The sequence below is a fragment of the Hipposideros armiger genome, unplaced genomic scaffold (genome assembly GCF_001890085.2).
Source record: "Hipposideros armiger isolate ML-2016 unplaced genomic scaffold, ASM189008v1 scaffold_1819, whole genome shotgun sequence".
NCBI classification, from domain to species: domain Eukaryota; kingdom Metazoa; phylum Chordata; class Mammalia; order Chiroptera; family Hipposideridae; genus Hipposideros; species Hipposideros armiger.
The window spans coordinates 53,234-72,384 of NW_017733169.1; the positions used below are offsets into that span (position 1 = coordinate 53,234).

A 19,151-nucleotide genomic window follows, 5' to 3' on the forward strand; every position below is an offset into this window, starting at 1 on the left:
CTGGGGCGGGCGTAGTGGTGGTCCCTGGTGTGGGCCCAGTTTCAGTTGTCCCGGAAGTTGTAGGAGAGGTGGCCTGGGCTGGACCCCTGGAGGTGGGGCAGGCACGCGGGGAGCAGCACAGGATCCTAATCTGGTAGTTGTCACAGAGTCTTGAAACCTGGTCCCTGTTGTAACAGGTCAGCCCCACCGTGGGGTTGCACTCCACGCGTTGCCCCAGGACTTGGAGTGGCACCTCGGGGGCGTCCTCGGCTCGGCACTCCACTGCCCTCGGTGCTTGGCAAACTTGGTACCCGTGGGCACGGAGGTTGTCCAGCGTGTCAAAGTCACCGCTGTCAATGCCCCGTCCGGGACGGCTTATGTCCAGCCATAGTGACCACTGGCATTCCTCCCCACAGCCTGGGTGGGGAGAGACGGAGGCGGTCGAAGGCGTCGGCCAGGGCGATGTGTCTGTGGCAGTGGACAAGGCTCTGCTCGGAGTGCCCGTGTGCGCTTGGCTCGTGGAGGGGCTGGGCTGCGTGCCGGGCAGACCCGTCGTGCTCACGACTGAGGGCAGAGAGAAGACAGAAGGGCCAAGCATCAGGGGCCAGCACTGAAGTGGGGCCCTCAAGGTGCCTACTCCCCGCTGCCCCTGTCCGTCGGCTGCCTGAGGGTGTCACCATGTCAATCTGCCTGTGTGTCTCAGTCTATGACAGGTGCTTGGGGAGAGCGGGCACCCAGCCCCCCAATGCGCCGTACACAGCAGTTGAATCAATAGGCAAATTGAGCTTGGTGAAGGAAAGCGTGGCCCTGGGCACATTCTGAGCACAATGCGCACGTGTGGCCTGAAAGCCAAAGTCCCGCGGACGCTTTACTCCTGGAGGAGTTCTGATAAGGCTCTGGGTGCCCCCCAGGAGGAGGTGAGGACTGAGGGTGCCCGGCGCAGTAAGCCAGGGCCAGCCTGGGAACCTTTGCCCACATCCCCTGCCCTGAAAGCAGAACTGGGAACCTCAGGGCTTCCAGGCGACTCAACGAGGCTGACCCTCCCCGACTGTGAGAGGCGGCCCTGCACGGCGCCCGGCGTGTCTGCCTTACCGATCGGGGGTGTGGAGAAGGAGAAGGTGGTTTCGGGGGGAGAGGTGGTGGGGCTGCAGGTGTGGACTCTCCTCTCGATGGTGCCGTTAGCCCCGCAGTGGGCGGAGATGCAGCCCCCTGTGCCGTCCGTCGTGTGGTAGATGACATCCCCAGGACGGAAACGCTGCCCGTCGTAGATGCAGACACAGGCTGTGGGGAGCAGAGTGGCCGGACACGTCAGGGGAGTGGGGCGTGCGTGGGGACCCCCCAGGCCCCAGCCCCGAGGGAGGCCGCCTGCCGCTCACCCTCGGTGTCATAGGTGCACTGCACGCCACTCTCGGTACAAATGCTGGTGACAGAAGGAAGGAGGTAAGTCTGGGAATGTAGGGTGTGCGACTGTGCCAGGGAGGGCGGGCGAAAGCAGCCCCCACAGGGGTGCCCTGGGGAGACTGAGGTCACACTCTCTCAGGGAGCCCCTTCCAACCAATGACCAGTGAGCCCTTCTGACGCTCTGATGGCCAGTTCCTCTCCAGGGCATCTTGGGATCCGTGGGTAGAAACAGGTTCAACCTCCCTCCACCCTGGCCCCATCCAGCTACCCTCTTCCGTTCACCCCCAGGTCCCCCCATCCTGCAACAAGGATGCTCTGGTCAGACCCCTCAGGGGACCCAGGCCACGGGGACCCGTCTGGGCCCTGGAGGGGTGAGGCCCCAAGGGCAGTGGGCCGGGCAAATCCCCCACGAGCTCCATCCAGGCTCCTCGCAGGCGAAGTCACTCACCACGAGTGGCAGTTCTCATCCGAGGGCACTACCGCGCCCGGCAGGTAGGTCTTGCCCCGGACTTGGCAGGGTGGTGGCGGGGTCGGGAGTGGGCACGTGGCTACGCACTGCATCTGGTCCTCGTCAAAGATGGGGGCCTCTGGAGGGCACTTGGGGTAGCAGCCTGCATGCCAGAGAAACCTGAGTCCCAACCAGATAGACTGCCCAGCCACCTGACGCCCACGGCCTCGGCACCATCCCTACCTCCGGGCCTCGCCCACAATGCCACGGGGAGCACGAGATTGCACCCACATAGGCACCTGGAGAGGTCAGGAAGAGACCAGCCTGGCCAAGGGTCCCAGGACCCCCAGGACAGCCCCTCCTGGGCCAGCAGGACAGCAGCTTACCTTCCAGGCCTTGCATGTCCTGCAGGCACTGGCCGCGGGGGTTCTGGCAGGTCCTCAGGCAGGGCGCGCCACAGGGCTGGTAGTGCCACTCACACTCGCCTTCGGGGTTGTAGTAGTCGCAGAACAGGGCTGCAGGGGCAGGGACGGGCTCAGCGGGCCAGGCTCTCAGCCTGGAGCCAGCCTCCCAGCAGCCCCTTGGAGGGACAGCCCGGGGCCAGGCGGGCAGCAGGCTCCCCTGCACCCCCATCTTTGACCAAGTCCTGCAGACTGTTATGATGCCTCTTCCTCCCCTGTGCCTCCTGGATGTAGCTTCCAAGGGCATGAGCCTAGAATTCCCGTGGGTGAGATGGGTGGGGGGAAGGTGGCCAGCTTGGGGCCCCCACGGCCTCTCAGTGGTACCACCTGTCAGGGGTGGGGCACACGGCCAGCATGGCTCTCCAGCAACACCACCCTCTGGCCAGGATCTACCTGGGCTAGGCTGGGGGGCGGGGAGGGGGAGATGGTCTCTGCTGAGCTCTTATTCCAGAAGGTTCCACCATGCCTGCCATCTCTCCACCAGCAACATGTCCCCCCATTTCGTTCTTTTTTCAAACCCTCCCATGGGTCAGCAAGGGCACTCACGGCAGATGTCCGGGGTGCGCCAGGACACACACACGCCCACCTCATGGCAGGCCTGGGCGTAGGCAGCCACAGCGGTGCAGAAACACTCGCAGTCCCCTCCCGAGTCGCAGGCGCACGCGTCGCTCACGCAGGCCTCATAGTACTTGGTTGGCTCCACCTGCAGGAAGAGACCTCAGATTCTGGGGACCCCACCCCCGCAGGCTCTTGGGGGAATCGGGCCTGCGTCGTGGTGTTGGCCTCTTTCCCCTGAGCTCAGGGACAGCAAATACATGGCCCCACGTGGTTGGCCAGACCAGTTCCTAATGCCCATAGGCTGGTCCTAAAGGGTGGCCCCACCCCCAGCGAGGTGAAGCTGGTCCCCTGGCTTCTGTTCCTTCCTCCCCAGAGGAGCGCCCCACATACGTGGGCGTGGCAGGCGGCGAAGGTGGCGCTGTTGATGAGGCTGCATTGCTTCTGGGCCCAGGACCTGCGGTACGGGTTGGCGGTGCAGGGGTCCCTGGGGGCCGGCGCGTCCGGGCAGGACGGGGAGAATTTCCAGCTGTTGCCAAACTCCAGCACGTCACCCACCACGGACCGGCTCCGTGTGGTGAAGTCGTTGACGGCATTGTCGTCGAAGTTCCCGCACAGCCCGCAGACCTTCCCCTGCAGACACAGAGAGCAGTGGGGGCTCAGGGCAAGTGCAGGGGGGCCAGAACCCCCTTCCCTGACCCTTGCCCTCTGACCCCATCTATCTCCCAAGAGGAGGAGGAAGCCTGACTCCGCGGTCACCCCGTGCACAGCCCCACGCCACGCAGAGGCCCGTGGTCGCATGCCAAGGCCTCCCACAGCGACTGGTCTCCCAGGAGGAGAGCCCGGGCCCCACCGTTCCTCTCTCTGTCTCTGTGTGTCTCCCCCCACTCCACGCCCCGTCCCCTTGGTTGGGAGCGAGGCAGGCCGGCACTGCGGGGCCCCACCTTGAACTCAGGGCCGAGTCTCAGGAAGATGCTGGTCTTCTTGTCCCACAGCAGCGTGAGGCCGGCGCTGGTGTGCACCACCAGGTAGATGCCCGCCTGGCGGACGGAGTAGGGCACCTCCTGCCCTGCCCCCTTCTCGATCACCTCCACTTTCCCGTCACTCAGCTTCAGCTCATAGCTCTGCACAGGGAGAGGTCGCTCAGAGCCCAGGGAGGACCCCGGCCACCTGCTGGGAGGGTCTACCGGCCCCATGGTGCCCATCATGGCTCAGCCGTGGGAATGCGGCCTTCCGAGGGGCTCCCCAGAGCCTCCCAAGGGGGTGCCCCAGCCCCCTCCTGGTCTCCCACTCACCCCCAGGAAGATCTTGATGGCCTTGGAGCAGGTGGTCCCAGTGGTGCCGCAGGGCACGTTCTCGGTGACGACGCGGAAGGCGTCCTGGGCACTGCCATTCCCGCCACAGTGGTTCTGCGGGGACAAGGAGGGCCCCGCTCACTTTCCCGAAAGGAGGCTGGTTCGGGGCAGCGACGCAGGACCGCAGGGAGGCTGGAGGCCCGAGGGCCGCATACCTGGACCAACGTGTACTCGCAGTCCCCGTTGAAACTGTAGCGCTGCCCGTCGAAGGTGAGGTAGTGGCCGTCCCCGTACACGGCGCAGGTGGTCAGGCAGGGCTTGTCCGTGCACTGCCACATCCTGCTCTTACAGGTGCTGGGAGAGGGGCCCTGCTGGTCAGGCCAGGGCCGGGGGCAGGGCAGGGCCGGGGCCCCCTCCTAGAGGCCGTGGTGGCCTTCCGGGTGCCTGAGTGGGGCGTGGCCTCCAGGCCCAAGGGCCTCACTGGGGCGGCAGCACCCGCTGCAGGAGCCCTCCCCCCAGGGCGGGGCCCTGAGCCTCCGTACCAGGTGTTGCAGCCCACGCGGATGGTCTGGCCAGCCTGGTAGCTGGCTTCGTTGTGCACGCAGGGGCAGTCGGACGAAGCAATGCAGCCACCTTCGCCATCGGCCACCAGCCCATCGGGACACACGCAGCCGGGCACGCACTGGGGGCTGTACTGTGGGTGGGCAGACGTGACTCAGTGGACAGAGACGGGTCAGAGCCCCTCGCGTGAGGGTGCAGGGTCCCCTGGGGCAGACAGCAGGGTCTGCGCTCGGCCGGGTGGGCTGTGTGGGAGCCACAGGGGCAGCGGGCCCAGCACACTCGGGCAGGGTCCTCCTGGGATCAGCCTGGGTGGACATCTCCACAGGTGCCCACGGGGGGCAGACAAGTGCGAGGGCTCTGGGGGGTCACCAGGGGCACCGGGGTCCATCGGGGCCGTGGGCACTCACACAGTCCATGTCCAGGGTGTGGCAGCTTTTCTGGCAACCAGCTCCCGTGTCCCCAGGCGTGGCGTTGTGGCAGTCGAAGTAGACCATGGGGGCGGCGCAGACTGGGGATGGAGGGGCCGTTCAGGGCACCCCACCACCACCCACCAGGTCTGCTCTGAGGGGCACGGCTGCTGCACACTCAACACGTGTTTCCCTATGACCGAGTCCATGGCTGCCTTGGGACAGGATGTGTGCGTACGTGTGCATGTGTGTTGACATGTGTGTGTGTGGATGCGTATGTGGATGCGTGTGAATGTGGTCACATGTACTGTGTGTGCGTGTGGGCATGTGTGGTGTGTGCACACATGTTTGGTATGTGTGTGATATGTACGTGTGGCATATGTGTGCATGTGTCTGCACATGTGTGCATGTTCAGCACATGTGTGTGTGTGGCATCCCCCCGCCCCCCCCACTGAACCCAGAGGGCTGGTCGACACCGGGCAGCCATATTGATTTGCCAGCTTTTAGCCCTGAAGCTTTGGGAGGATAACCAGGGGCTCCCTCCCTCCCTTGCTCCTCCCAGCTCACCTGGAGCAGGGGTGTGACCTCCGATGCAGGTGAGTGTGCCCTGTGTGCAGGTGCTGCAAGGGAAGGTGGTCAGAAGGTCTGCCCCACCTGCCCCACCCTCTGCCCACCTTGCAGGGGCTCTTACCAGACAGCCCCACGCTCATGCAGTGACTCTCCGTTGGGGATCACAGTGTCCCCGTGGTAGCAGGGACAGCTGGTGGCTGGCACACACTTGCCCGTGTCATCCAGAAAGGTTCCCTGAGGGCAGGTGCAGCCATCCACGGGCACGAAGCTGACGCCACAGGTGGCGTCCTGGGCACTCCGGGACTGGCAGGTGGGCTGGCAAGAGCTGATGTGGTAGTGATAGGTCATCGACTTGGGGCAGGTGTCCATGGGCTTTGCTGCAGGATGCCAGGAAGGGGATGGCACTCAGGACACAGCTGGCTGTCCCCAGGTCCCTGACCGCATGTCCTGCCAGGCCTGCCCTCCTCAGCAGGGTCCCGGGGCCATGCTGGCCTGGGTGCTCCCCGGTTTCTGAGCCCGGTGCAGGGAACGGGCCCACGGAGCAGGTAGGCACTCCAGCTGCTGGGGACACCCGACTCCACACACTCACTGCAGACGCCGTCCCTCCAGCCGCTGAGCAGCACGCCCTTGGCCGCGCAGGCCCGCACGTAGGAAGACAGCGCCGCACACAGACAGTCCTCGCTCTTCTCACAGTTGCACGTGTCGAACAGGCAGTTCTGGGGACAAGGCGGCCGGGACCGTCAGGGACCTCGGCCCACACATGAGAGTCCCCCACACTGCTGGCCTCCTCCAGGACCCCCACACCCCAGACCTCGCCAGGGGCCCACTCCCTCAGCAGAGCGTGTGCAGAGCACTGGGGCCAAACTCCCCAGCTGGGCTGGGCTGGGCCAGGCGCGGGCGCTGGGGGACCTTGGCCCTTGTCCCTGTGACCTACAGGGTCCAGCCCTGTCCAGTGAGCGTCACTCCAGAGCATCCCGGTGTCTCGTTTGGACCTCGGGGCCCAGTGGGCTATGAACTCTCTGGGTTTGGCCCCCAGCCTATTATAAGGCCAGAGGCATGAGACCAACTCAGAAACCGGTGAGTGAGTGGGGAGGGCGGATGGAGCCAGACCAGCCCCAGGCCCCGCTGCCATGGCCCTCAAAACCACCCAGACCTCCCAGACCCCCTGAGGGCTGCCATGGACCAGGCAGGTGGGTGGCATTACCGAGTAGTAGGTGCCAGGGATCACGGTGGCATGGCACTGGGCGAAGGGGCCCTGCGGGTCCGTCAGCCGCAAGCACCAGTGTTGAGCGAACTTCTCTGTGGACAGGGGAGAAGGGGGTCAGCAGAGCAGACGGTGGGTATCAGAGGGGAGCTGCACACCTCCCTGTCACCCCCAATTCCTGATGCACCCCCACCTGCCTGGGTCAGCAGCACACAAAGGGCCCTCCCCCCAGGGTCCTGCCCCTTTTCTTCCAGAACACACTACGGCCGGGGGGATAACGTGTTGGCAATTTGCCTGATTACCACCTGACGTCCCCCTCAGGGCTGAAGTGGACAGCTGGAGCCATGCCCAGACCTCATGCCCAGGGGACGGGCGGATGGACACGTACCGTTCTCCACGCTGAGGGAGCAGGGGTCCTCGAAGCTGTTCTTGACGTTGGGGCAGGAGGCCTGGGTCTTCCAGGTGTTGGCGAAGGCCGCGGCCGTGCCCTCCACCACGCCGCTGAGCGTCCGGAAGTCGTCAGCCTGGTTCTGGTTGAAGTTCCCGCAGAGACCTGGGGCAGGCGGGGAGGGCGCATGAGTTCTGAGCCCCGGTCAGCCACCAAGGGTGGGCTCGGGCATCCAGGGTGGGCGGCGCCCCTTACCACAGGTGAGCCCCCGGAACTCAGGCGCCAGCCTCACGAACACCTGCATGATGGGCGCCAGCTGGATGTCCACCTGCAGACCCAGGTTGGTCTGGGCGATGATGAAGAAGGTCGAGGGTCTGAAGAGTGTGATGTTGGCTGCGGACACAGGGGACGAGGGTCTTAGTGGGGTCTTAGGAGCGGGGCCCTCAGGGTGGGGGTGCTGGGGCCAGTGCCCTCACCTGCCGAGACGGGAAGCTGGGTGTAGATCTGGTTCACAAACACCTCTCCACTGGCCTTGACCGTGACGACCTGGGAGCAGGGGGGCACGTGTGTGTCACAGGCTGGGGGCCAGGGCTCTGTCAATGTCCCCAGGGGCTATGTAATGTGCCTGCGAGAACTTGCCAGCTGGGCACGGGCTCCGGTAAGGGGGGGCTGATAACCCCCGTCTCCCCGGGACCCCGTGCTCGTCCCATTTTTTACAGGGACCGAGGACTCTGCATTTTTTTAATCATGTAAAAATCTAAGTGATTTTATAACAGAGAAGCCGCCCTCCTTCCTAGTCCGGTTGGGGCAGGTGCAGAGGCCCTGGTGTCCCCGGGCTGTCCCTTTGAGGATGATCACTTGGAAGACCCACAGAAGCAGACGTTGCAAACGGGGTGGGAGGAGCCTCGGGCTAAGCCCGGCCCTCGCTGCCCACGTCAGGATCAAGGCTTGGGCAGTGGTCACTTGCTGTGAGGGACACGCCCGCGCCCCCAGCCCCTGGGGTCTGCACTCACCGTCTGGCCCCCGCCCAGGCTCAGCGTCAGGCTCCTCAGGCAGCTCTCGCTGTCCGTCAGGCCACACCTGCGCAGCTCGGCCAGCACGGTGAAGGCACTGCTGTCACAGGGCTGCGGACACAGGTCCTCACACTCCGACCAGCGCACCCCATCCTCCCCTCCCCCATGCTCACCCCGGAAACCCAGTGGTAACTGGGGACGTTTCCTGCAGGAGGACTAGGCGTTGGGGACCCTGGGGTGATCCCAACTACACGCAGTCCGGGTGGGAGCTGCACGCGGCCCTGACCGCTGCTCCGTCCGGGTAGGGCCCCGAGCCGCACCTTGGCCAGCACGTAGCTGCAGTCCCCATGCACCGTGTACGGCCTCTCGTCGAACGTGGAGAAGTGAGCCCCTCCCAGCACCGAGCAGGTGCCCGGGCACGGGACCTCCTGGCAGCTCCACCGGCCTCCGAAGCAGGTGCTGAGAGCAGAGAGAGACCAGTGCGTGCCGGCCCGTAGCAGGCAGCCCCCAGCCTCCATCCAGCCCTTCAGCACATGGACAGGTCTCACCCGGGGCTGCCTGCTCCAGCACACAGACGGGGCCCGTGAGCGTCCGTCTGGAGAGCACTGACCCGTGCCCAGGCTCCCAGTAGGAGGGGATGACCAGTGTCAGGGCCACAGCACCCAGGTGCTGTCCCAGGGCACATCTGGGGGACAGGAGGACAGGGCCTGGGGTCCTACCAGTTGGTACAGTCTGTGGAGTAGACAGCTCCCGAAGCATAGGTGACCCCGTTGAGCACACAGGGGCACTGGGACACAGGGATGCAGCCAGTCTGGTTGATGTCATCCAGCACCATCCCTGAAGAAGCAAGCAGGCTGTATGGCAGGTGCTGGGCTGTGTCCACCGCGCGAGAGTGTGGAGGGGACAGGCCCTCTGCCCTGGTGGCCCTGCCCCTCAGGGGTTCCTCAGACCCAGGGGATCAGGAATGCCACGAGCCAGGTCAGAGGGGCCCCCCTTCCGAGTCTGGGATGCACCCCTGTGATTCTCGTGGGGCCCATGGGGGGAGAGGGGGCTCCATCTCACCCGCAGGACAGAAGCAGCCGGCCACACAGTGGTCCTCGCAGAGCTGGGAGTGCTCCAGGTTGGAGCAGGTGTCGGCACAGGGCGAGCCACACTCACGGTATTCCATGTTGAGGGGACACGTCTGGGCTGCAGGGACGGGCAGGGCCCACGTCACAGCCTGCCCCTGCCTCTGGGCCTAACGCAGGACAGTGTGGCGGGGCAGGGGCAGCTGGGGCACTCACGGCACAGGTCAGGGCCCCGCCAGTCCGAGGGCAGCCCCCCAGCGTGGGCGCACTGGCGGGAGTACTCGGCCAGGGTGTGGCAGATGCAGCTGGTTAGGTCGCCGTGCTCGCAGAGGCAGAGGTCTTGCTGGCAGGCGTCCACGTAACGGCTGGCGTCCACCAGTGGGTGACAGCCCATGAACAGCTCCGCGCTTAGGATCTCCTCGCAGATGCCCTGGGGCACAGCCGGGAGCCCATGCTGAGTCCAGGCTCTGGGGGCTCTGGGTTCAGTCCCCCACCTCCGCCCCACCCCACCCCCGTCGGCTTTTCCCACTGGGGCTTACAGAGCCGGTGGAGCAGTTCATCGGGGGCGCAGGAAGCACGGGGTCCTGACACTGCTCCATGGGGCCATCCATCTTTTGCAGGTTCCCAAACTCGATGGGGGTCAGCTTGGCGTCTGCAGGAAGTACACTGGGCTGTTTGCACGCTCCTGGTTCCCCGTCACCATCCCCACCTGAGGTGTCCCAGCTATGCCCACCTCCCCCGTGCACGCTGCCGAGGGAAGCAGCGGCTACATGGGGTGTTCAGGGGTCTGGAGATGAAGTGAGGAGCCCCCGGATACAGGCTGCGGGGTGCAGGCGGAGGCCATAACTGACGCCACAGGCCCAGGGCTGGCACGCAGCCTAGAGGGCTGGAGAGTGACCCTGAGCTCCTACTGGCCCTTGGAGCCCAGTCCAGCCCGCACCGGGCCTCCCTGGCCACGGCCGCTGGACACTTTGGCCAGCTCAGTGCCCCGTGACAAAGCCCCTTATGGGTTGGCTTCCTGTGGGGCTTCATGGGCCTGGCAGAGGGGACCTGGGGCTCGAGCAGGTTGCACAAAAGGCCACTGTGGCAAAGACTCAAGGACTAAGGGCAGTAACAGGATCTGATTAAAGGTGGGTCTGTAATTTCAGGTGAGGGTGGGTGGTCAGAGGACGCCCACTGCCCAGAGCAACTTCACTGGGACCAAGAGGGCCCTGGGGCTGCGCTGCCAAGATCGTGCAGTGTGCCGGGATTGTACAGGTGTGCACACGTGTGTACACCAGGATTGCGTGGGTGTGCACATAGGACCTGTGGTTGTGCACGTGTGTGCATGTGTGCGTGCGGGATCGTGTGGGTGTGTGCAAGTGTATCTGCACGTGACTGTACAGCCATGCATGTGCGCGTGGTCAGGTGGCATGGGACTGCACATGCACGCGATGGAGATCTGACGGGGAGCCCGGAGGACCGCTTTGCGGGCAGTGTTGCGGAAGGAGCTGGGAGCAGACGGGGCGTGCGCCCTGGGCCTCACTGTGGGAGAAGAACTCGTTGAAGATCGGGACGCCGTTGAAGTCTCCGCAGAGCCCACAGGTCTGGTTGGCGTATTTGGTGTCCAGCTCGAGCTGGAATGAAAGGACACGTCAGACGCCTGGCCCACCAGGGATGCCCAGTTTGGAAAGGACAGACGAGGTGTGGCAGCCTGACATCCCCAAGAAAGGGCTGGGGGGCTCCTCAGAGGAGGCCTGGGCTGTGGACCCTCCGTCCCCACGTTACCCTCCAGGAAACCGAGAGCCCCAGCAGGATGCGGCCTGGAGGAGACGCCCATGGGCCCCCAACCTCACCTGCCGAGGGGGGCTCTGAGCCTCCCACCTGCCTTTGCCCAGAGCACTCCCTTCCCTTTGTGGGGACACTGTCGAGCTGCAGGTGCCCCCCCCAGCCCCCAGACTCACCAGGAGGCTGTCGTCTTGGTTCCACATGAAGACCAGGCCCAGCCGGGCCACCACCTTCAAGTAGTTGCTGCTCTGCTCGACAAGGACCCCTGACCGGCTGAAGGGCAGCTGAATTCTGTGGAGAGAGGACCCGGCTGAGGCACCAGGGACACGCGAGGACAGGGCCATGGAGGTCTGGACCTCAGGCAGAGAGTGTCCCTGCGGTCACGTTCATGTCAAGGTCACTGTGCACAGATGGTGCCAGCAGGCGTGACAAGGACAGGGGGCCCTGGAGCTCTGGGAAGGGGATACTTCCAAGGGCAGCACAAGAGTCTGGGAAGGGCCAGTGGCGGAGCACAGCACCTGGGGAGGACGCGGCCTGGCCCCGCTGACGGGGAGGACCCAGCATTTCTCCCACGGCCGCCCAGAAAAGCTCTCGGCCATCCAGGCCTCAGACTCACGGGCGGCCGTTGACCAGAACGGAGTCCTTGGTCAGCTCTACGACCATGCCGTTGAGCTTCATGGTGACTCGGCTCGGCGTGGTGGCGCTGGACCCCTGGCCACGGCGGAGCTGGATGTTGAAGTCCTCGTAGGTGGCACCACAGTGTGCGGAGAAGACGTAGTTGCAGCGTCCGGGGAAGCGGAAGACGTCCCCGTCGAAGGTCTTGTAGTGGAAGTCGCCCCACGTGCTGCACACCCGCCCGTTGTGTGCGGGGTTCAGGGCTGTGGGGAGAGCAGCCATGTGCTGAGGGCGCTTCCGCCTGGCACCCACACGCGCCTGAGTCTGGGACGCGCTGCAGCCTGAGACGGGCGTCTAGGGCGGTCCTGCCTGGACCTAGGACGTCCCGGGAATGTGGCACTTTTCCAACACTTAGCCAATGTCCACCCAGAAAGGTGGCCACCGCCAGGTCTGAGTGAGGAGAACCCAGCCAGGGCGGGCACCCCACACCAGCCCTGTAAGGTCACACTTACCTCGCACCATGGGGGTGGTCCTCAGAGGCGGGAGGATGGTCACTCCGAGGAGGGGATGGTCTGTAGGAGCAGGGGCACGGTGACACACAGCCCCCCGCCCCTACTGCTTGTACACACAGCTTCGCAGGGTGGGCAGTCTCTGCACCCAGCAAGGCTGCGGGCTCCCCAACCAGCTGGACCCTGCGGCCCGGCTTCCCTGCCCATCATACACGCTCAGGGCAGAGGCGACTTCCCTCTGCCCGTCGCTTCCTCTCGGCGATGGCCCCGAGGCACCCAGGGCTCTCAGCGCTCAGAAGGCCGTTTGCACATGGGGGCTGCTTGCACCCAGAATCTCAGAAGCGCCTGAGTTGTCACCAGCGCTGAAAACAGCCCCTCGGGTGCTGAGATCAGGGAAGGCAAGCTCTCTGAGGGCCCGTTTGGGGAAATACAAGCTGAGGTTGTCCAGGTTTGCCCCAAAGCTTCCCGGACATGGGGCGTCTGGCCGTGCTGGGGCTCCCCTCGCGCACCCATATCGCCCAGGGCCGCGGGGACTGCACACATGCAGCGTGGGCACAGAAATACCCAGAGAGGCCGCCCACCAGCCCTGCGTCCAGGCCAAGAGGACACAGGTGAGGCCAGCATATCAGGAATTAAATAGGGAGAAATTAAGATGCCACGGTGAGCTCAGCTGGCCCTCCAGCACGTCACCCCTCTCTGTAGCACGATCAGGAGATGGCAGTTGGCCTGCGAGGGGGGCTTCCAAGTGACCTGCTGAGGCCGTGTATGCAGGGGTGCCCCCCAACCCCCAAGTCCTGACCCCTCAGCGGGGCCGTCTGGGAGGCACCCAAGGCCAGTGGCCTCTCAGGGTCTGCCAGCTGGTGCGGGCGGGACAGCTCTGACAAGTGGGGGACACTCACCGCCAGGCCCCTGGGGGATGAGGGGGCGGTCCGGGTGCTCATAGCCGGGCTCCACAGAGCCACCCTGGGCCCCGCCTGCAGGAAGAGGAGAGCGTGCTGGCCTGAGTGGGTGCAGGGCGTGCATGAAGGGGGGATGGGGTTTTTCTCCACGCGGGGATGGGGGCCTGGCAGTATCTCCTGGGCCCACGATGAGCCGCGACTCTTTTTGAGCACCCCCATAGGTTGGCCCACGAGCATTTGGGGGTCCCTGGGTCCTGACTAGGTGTCTCCAGGGGCCATTTGTTCATTCATTTACATTAAGTGTCCACCACAGGCCAGGCACTGGTGTCCTTGCTCGGACATGGGGACAGAACAGGCAGCAGCTGCCCCAGGCAGTGGCCTACTGAGGGGTCACTCGCTAAAACCCAGGGGTCCTGACAGCTTGTCAGGAGGCCACCAGGGCTCTGCAGGGAAATTCGGAGCAGGTTGGGGGACCTGGGGGCCTAGAGTGGGGATGGGGCTGCAGCCCAGATGGGGTGCTCAGGACCACTGAGCAGGTGGCGCTCAGTGCAGGGGAGGCCGAGGCAGGGGCTCAAGGGACGGTGGTGTTAGTCCTGAGGCCACCCAGAGAACCCAGCAGGCCCTGTGAGGCTGATTTCTGGGGTCCTCAGAGGCCCCTGCCACCACTGGGACCCCTGCAGCCCTGAGAACCCTACCCCAACCCCACAACCTGCAAACTGCAGGACAGCTGGAACCAGGGGCCGGGGCTGAGTGGCCGGAGCTGCTCGCAGACACACTCAGCTTGTCCAGAGCCCGGAAAATGCCTCTGGACTGCCTGCTGCCCGCCGGGGACCGGGGCCACCCCAGGACTTGGGGGAACGGCAGGGGCTTCGGGTGGTGACCAGGGCCAGCCTAGGACAGCCAGCCAGGTGAGTCTCACCTGTGTGTTGGGCGCAGGCCAGGCCAATCGCCAGGGCCCAGAGCGGGGCCAGCTTCCGCCAGCCGACACCCATCGCGTGGAGGGAGGGAGACGTCCCCAGGGGCAGCCTCTGAGGACGGACTCCGGTCGGCAGGAGCCTTTTGTAGCCCCAGACCTGGCTCCGGCCCCAGTGGCTTTACGTGGGTGGGCGGGGCAGGGCCTGTGGTTCCCCTCACCCAAGTAAACAGTGGGCACTCGCTTGGTGCTGGCTGGCGGCCGGAGACAGGCAGAGATGGGCGTGCGCGCCAGGTGGGGCCTGGTTCCTGAGGGCTCCCCATGTCCTGGCCTCAGGCGTCCTCCTGCTGCGCCCCACACGCCAAACCTCCCCTAGGCACACTTCTGTGCAGCCAGACCCCTGAGTGTCTTCCCTGCTGGCGGAGCTGCCAGGGCTGGGCTCACCCTCACTGGAGCGGGGCTCAGCGGGTGGCATCTCCCAGTAAAGACCTTCCCCACCGTGCAGCCCCCAGCCCAGCGCTGCCTGGGACCCTGGCTACGCGTCTGGCTCCCGGCCCCATGCAGGTAGTGGGGCAGCCACGAGCTCGAATCACTCGTGGGCCTGTGGCCGTGAGGGCGGGGCGGGAGTGTGTGCCCACCAGGCTGGGGTGATGCCAACCGGCCCAGCCCGGAAACCATCCCCACAGGTCTTTGCCCTGAGGGGCTCCAGCACAGAAGCCACCAAAGTGGAATGGACACCTGCTCCAGAACACAGGGCGTGAACGAGGGACCCTGGGTGCCTGCCCTGAGGCTAAACTCAGCCTTTCCTTTTCTGGCGGCCACACACCCCCTCCCCCAGCAAAGCTGGGCCTGATCAGGACGCCCCACCTGGGGACGGGGTGGCCACAAAGAGTGGGAGCCGCTGGGCTGGGGAGAGTGGACGATGAGTGAGTGTGGAGTGGGAGAGTGAATGAATGAATGAGTGTGTAAGTGTGTAAGTGACTGAGAACGTGTGAGTGAATAAGGGAGCGAGTGAATGGGTGAATGAATGAGTGAATGAATCAGTGATCACGCAGCAAAAGGAGTGGATATGGCGAGCGAGTGAGTGGGCCCCCCAGTAGGCTGCTGCTTCAGGCGTCCTGACCCCACGGTCACAGCGGGGACCCCCTGCCCAGCCTCAGGGCTGGACACCAGGTCAGCCGGTGCTGAGCAGGGCAGAGGACGGTCCCCAGAGGCAGGCAGGGTGGACAGCCTGGTTTGTCCTTAGACTAGCAGACGTTGGGAATGAGTGGCCTGGGGAGAAGCTTGAAGTGGGGGCCAGGACCCAGGCCGAGGGGCGTGTGAGTGACACTGGCCCGCCCCCTCACGCCCCAGAAAGGCAGGGAGGTGGGTGATAGTTCCACCAGGGTCCATGCTCCCAGCATGGGGCACAGGCCTGAGTCCACACCACAACCCCTGACCGTTCTGAGTCACTAGCCTGGCCCTCAGAGAGGTCACACCCTGCATGTCCAAGACTGGGCGAACCCACTCAGGCAGCGGGCACGATCGGCCATCCAGAGCCGGCAGCCCCGCACCTCCAGGCCACGGCGCTCTCACGTCCCTTTGTGGGCACATCCTAGGCCACTGTGGGGTCCAGCGTGGCTGTAACTGTGCATGTGGGCCTGGCGCTGGCCCGGCTGTGCTGGACTTCCTCCTGGAGTTCCACTTGAACCACCTGACACAGGCCACCAGGCTGCCCCCCCATGTCCTAAAAAATCCTACCCAGACTGGACACCCCGGGAAGCCCAGGCCTGGCGCCTGCTCACGTCTGAAAGTTCCTGGCTCTGGAGGGGCCCAGGTGTGGGGCTTGTGACCGGCCTCAAAAATTGGGGTCCTTCCCATGACCTCCCAAAACACAATGGGGACTCTGACTGGAGAGCAAAGGGGTCCCTTAAAACTCTGGGGGACTCTTCACCCTCAGGGACGGGTGGTGCAGGGGGAGGGGGAGGCTCTGAGCCTCAGTTTTCTCATCTGGAAAGGGGGTTCATGAAAATCTTTACAGGGAGAGGGTCACACAGGCAGAGCACTCACAGTGGGGGCTGTGTACAGGGAGCAGGGGGCACACGTGGGGACGCACCTGGCCCAGGGCAGCGGCCCAAAAGGCTTTGCTCCCCTGAGTCCCCGGTGGCTGCCCAGCCCCCACCAGGACCCAATAAGCTCATGGGTTTGCTGCAGTTCAGTGACAGAGGGCTGGGGTCCACCCTACAGGATCTGTCAGGTGTTGCCATGGAGACGGGAGGACAGTGGAGGGACGTGGGGAACGGGGTGGAGGCCTTGGCTGCATCCCAGAGTGTCATTCTTGTCGCGTTATCACCGGCCTCTGACTCACTTCGGCCGCTCTGATTGGGGACAGGAAGCGGGCAGCAGATAGCCCTGTTTGTCGTGGGTGACTGGACCAACACTGAGCCAGGCGAGGACGCAATGCCTGCCAGCCCGGGACCCAGCCCCCTTGGGGCACAAGGACCCCGCAGGCGGGGGGCTGCCTGGGTGCTGGAGTGAGGGCACCCCACCTGTCCCCGCTGCTCCTCCCAAATCCCACGGCCCCCTCTTGGGTGGATGAAGATATGGCCAGGCCCTGGGGCCCTCACAGCTCTGTCAGACGTGCGATGACAGAAGCGGCCCCCGCTCCCTGGGGGGTGTCCTTTCCTCAGGCAGAGCCGGAGCTGCCACCCACCTGACACTACCACGGGGTCCCACCCACTGCTGTCCCCTGCTGCTCCCCTGACACCCGCCAGGAATGCGGGCTGGCTCTGCCCAGCCCCGGCCTGACCCCAGCCTGGCTGTTTCTGGGTGAGGCGACCAGGGCCTGGGACCGGTTCCACCTCGCCTGCCCCAGGGTGGAGTTCCTCCCCTGGCTTTGGGCTCCCAGTCCAGTTTCTGGGCACAGCTGAGGTCCTGACCCAGGGGACCTACAGGGCTGTGGGTTCTGGCCGGCAGGAGCAGGGCCTGAGCCCTCCCCGCAGCGGCTCTCAGGCGAGCTGCTCCCCAGCCTTGCCATCCTCCGTGAGGATGGCGAGGATGGGGGCTCTGCCCTGGGGAGGTCAGCTGTGACTTTGCGGCAGGAAAATGGGCAGCGTGGCGGCTCTTGGTCTCTGGGCTCCGTGGGCTGGCATTCTTCCTCCAGGGCAAGGAGGTGGGCACACGAGGTCCAGCCAGCTGCCCAGACCATCCTGCCGGAGTGGCCAGGCCTCCCCCACAGCCTGGTGCCCTCAGGGGGGCTGGTGGGGCAGTGGAGAGAGTCTCAAATTCCACCCCCACTCAGGGCACCTTTAACCCAGAGGTCAACACCTGTACCCACAATGCTAGGTCCCCCCAACCCCTCCCTGGGCAAAAGGCCGGGCCTGGACCAACCACACACCCGAAGTGGACGTCAGATGTGGCTTCTGTTTTTCAAAAACACAGTGGGGTGGACGGCTGTCCCCAGGCCCCACCGGCCCCTGATCACCACCCCGTCTCGGCGGCCCTGTGTGTGGGGTCAGCAGCTGGGACGCTCTCTGCCAGCCCTGCTGGAAGCAGCTGACAAGCCAGGCTGCTTCTTGGAGAGGCTTTCATTGTCTAATTAACTCCATCCTTAAAACACCGAAACCCTGTGTGCAGGAGGAACTGTGTTATCCCCACTTTGCAGGTGACACAGGCAGGAGGCACCTGTCCAGGGCGGGGCCGGCAGGACTCAAACCCAGGCCCGGGGCCCCAGACTCTGGGAGAAGGTGGTGCCCTGGCCCCAGCACCCGCCAGCTGTGTGGCCGGGGGCCAGTGCGTCCTTCTCTCTGTGCCTTGGGCTCCTCTGGAAAACGGTGACTGTGGGACCACTTGACTTAGGGACAAAGGATGAATTAGCCACATGTCCGCTGAGCTGTGTCTGCTCCCGGGAAGAGCCCCTGTCTCCCTCGCGGGCCCACCCTCCGTCCCCCAACACTGGGCGAGCTGAGGCTCCTGCTTTCTTGTCTGAGAGAAGGGGTGGTCGCTTCACGTTGCTTCTCACACACTTTAAGGGTATCTGCAATTGCAGTGCCTCCCACGTCACCTTCAGTTAAGTGGGCGGCACCTTTCTGTGTTGGCACAGCTGCCCATCCACGGTGGCTCAGTGTCGCTGCCCACGTGTGGGTTGGGACCACCCACCCAACAAGGAGCTGCCGTGACTGCTGACATCACGGATGGGGAATCAGCTGTTTGGGGAGGAGTCTCCCTGGGATGACTTCATGACAAACAGGGGTCAGGTCCCCCAGACCTGTGAAGAGGAAGCCTGCCTGGGACAAGAATTACGGCCCCGTTGCCAGAGGGCTGGGTGGGCTGCCAACCTCTCTAAGCCCGGAAGTCCCCTGAGGGGGAAGGCGCCTAAGCCTTTCTGCTTTGCTTTGGGGCCATTGGGTGCCCACGGGAGGGGTCAGTCCCTGGGCCGAGGGGCCGACACTCCCCATGGGCTGGGGGTGTGCCCTCCCAGCAGCGGATAAAGGGAGGGGAGGCAAATTTGGTTTCATAGCAGGACGTGCTGATGGGAACCTTCATGTGTGTTTATTCTCTGAATCACTGGGCAAACAGAATTCCTCTGAGGGCTGCTGAGGCCCCAAGACCCAGGGCCCTGCCCCCCACCAGCTCCTGTCCCCAGGGAGGCCTGACCTGCTGCCACAGCGGCTCCCTCCAGGACAGCACTGTGCTGGGGTCCTCCCCACGGGACTCAGGCTCCTGGAGCCCCTGCCCCCCTTCCTGTACCCCCTTGAACCCCAGGAAACACAAGGGACCCTCAGCCCCCTTCCCCCACACCTTCTTCCTCAGTCACCCTCCCAGCTCCCAGCCCCACACACCTTTAGAGAGGCCACAGTGTCCCTTAAGTGCTCTAAATCTGCCGTTAATTTTTGAGTGGGGGCTGTTCAGACTCAGGGGCACATCTGCAGACCCAGATCCCCCTCCAAGGCCGATGGCCCCCAGTTTCCTCTCACTCCTGACCCTCAAAGTCCTAAGGGTCGGGCCAGCCGAGTGGCGCGTTGGTTAGGAGTTGGCTTGGGACACCAGCTCTGAGCAGCAGGGCCCCGGTTCAGATCCCACATGAGGGCCAGTGACGCTGCGCCCTCTACAGCTAAGAT

At 64.8% G+C, this 19,151-nt stretch overlaps 1 protein-coding gene across 1 annotated transcript in view; it reads right to left on the reverse strand.

Annotated features, from left to right (window-relative positions):
* The window catches only part of MUC5AC (mucin 5AC, oligomeric mucus/gel-forming), a 24,854-nt gene extending 10,716 nt beyond the window's left edge, over positions 1-14,138 (reverse strand). Inside the window, exons 1-30 of the mRNA XM_019634686.1 lie at positions 14,059-14,138; positions 12,244-12,303; positions 11,733-11,994; positions 11,293-11,407; positions 10,875-10,965; positions 9,889-10,001; positions 9,566-9,779; positions 9,345-9,470; positions 9,002-9,119; positions 8,603-8,741; positions 8,283-8,393; positions 7,746-7,815; positions 7,525-7,662; positions 7,270-7,434; positions 6,882-6,976; positions 6,267-6,393; positions 5,799-6,054; positions 5,675-5,727; positions 5,108-5,208; positions 4,682-4,833; positions 4,355-4,493; positions 4,140-4,253; positions 3,789-3,968; positions 3,238-3,477; positions 2,836-2,992; positions 2,215-2,343; positions 1,829-1,991; positions 1,356-1,399; positions 1,072-1,260; positions 1-543 (exon numbers count right to left, since the gene is read on the reverse strand). The exon at positions 1-543 is cut by the window's left edge and continues 21 nt beyond it. Of these exons, the coding sequence (XP_019490231.1) occupies positions 1-543; positions 1,072-1,260; positions 1,356-1,399; positions 1,829-1,991; positions 2,215-2,343; positions 2,836-2,992; positions 3,238-3,477; positions 3,789-3,968; positions 4,140-4,253; positions 4,355-4,493; positions 4,682-4,833; positions 5,108-5,208; positions 5,675-5,727; positions 5,799-6,054; positions 6,267-6,393; positions 6,882-6,976; positions 7,270-7,434; positions 7,525-7,662; positions 7,746-7,815; positions 8,283-8,393; positions 8,603-8,741; positions 9,002-9,119; positions 9,345-9,470; positions 9,566-9,779; positions 9,889-10,001; positions 10,875-10,965; positions 11,293-11,407; positions 11,733-11,994; positions 12,244-12,303; positions 14,059-14,131 (4,477 nt within the window). The 5' untranslated portion in view covers positions 14,132-14,138. The remainder of the gene's footprint in view (positions 544-1,071; positions 1,261-1,355; positions 1,400-1,828; positions 1,992-2,214; positions 2,344-2,835; positions 2,993-3,237; positions 3,478-3,788; positions 3,969-4,139; positions 4,254-4,354; positions 4,494-4,681; positions 4,834-5,107; positions 5,209-5,674; positions 5,728-5,798; positions 6,055-6,266; positions 6,394-6,881; positions 6,977-7,269; positions 7,435-7,524; positions 7,663-7,745; positions 7,816-8,282; positions 8,394-8,602; positions 8,742-9,001; positions 9,120-9,344; positions 9,471-9,565; positions 9,780-9,888; positions 10,002-10,874; positions 10,966-11,292; positions 11,408-11,732; positions 11,995-12,243; positions 12,304-14,058) is intronic.
* Positions 14,139-19,151: the final 5,013 nt, after the last annotated feature.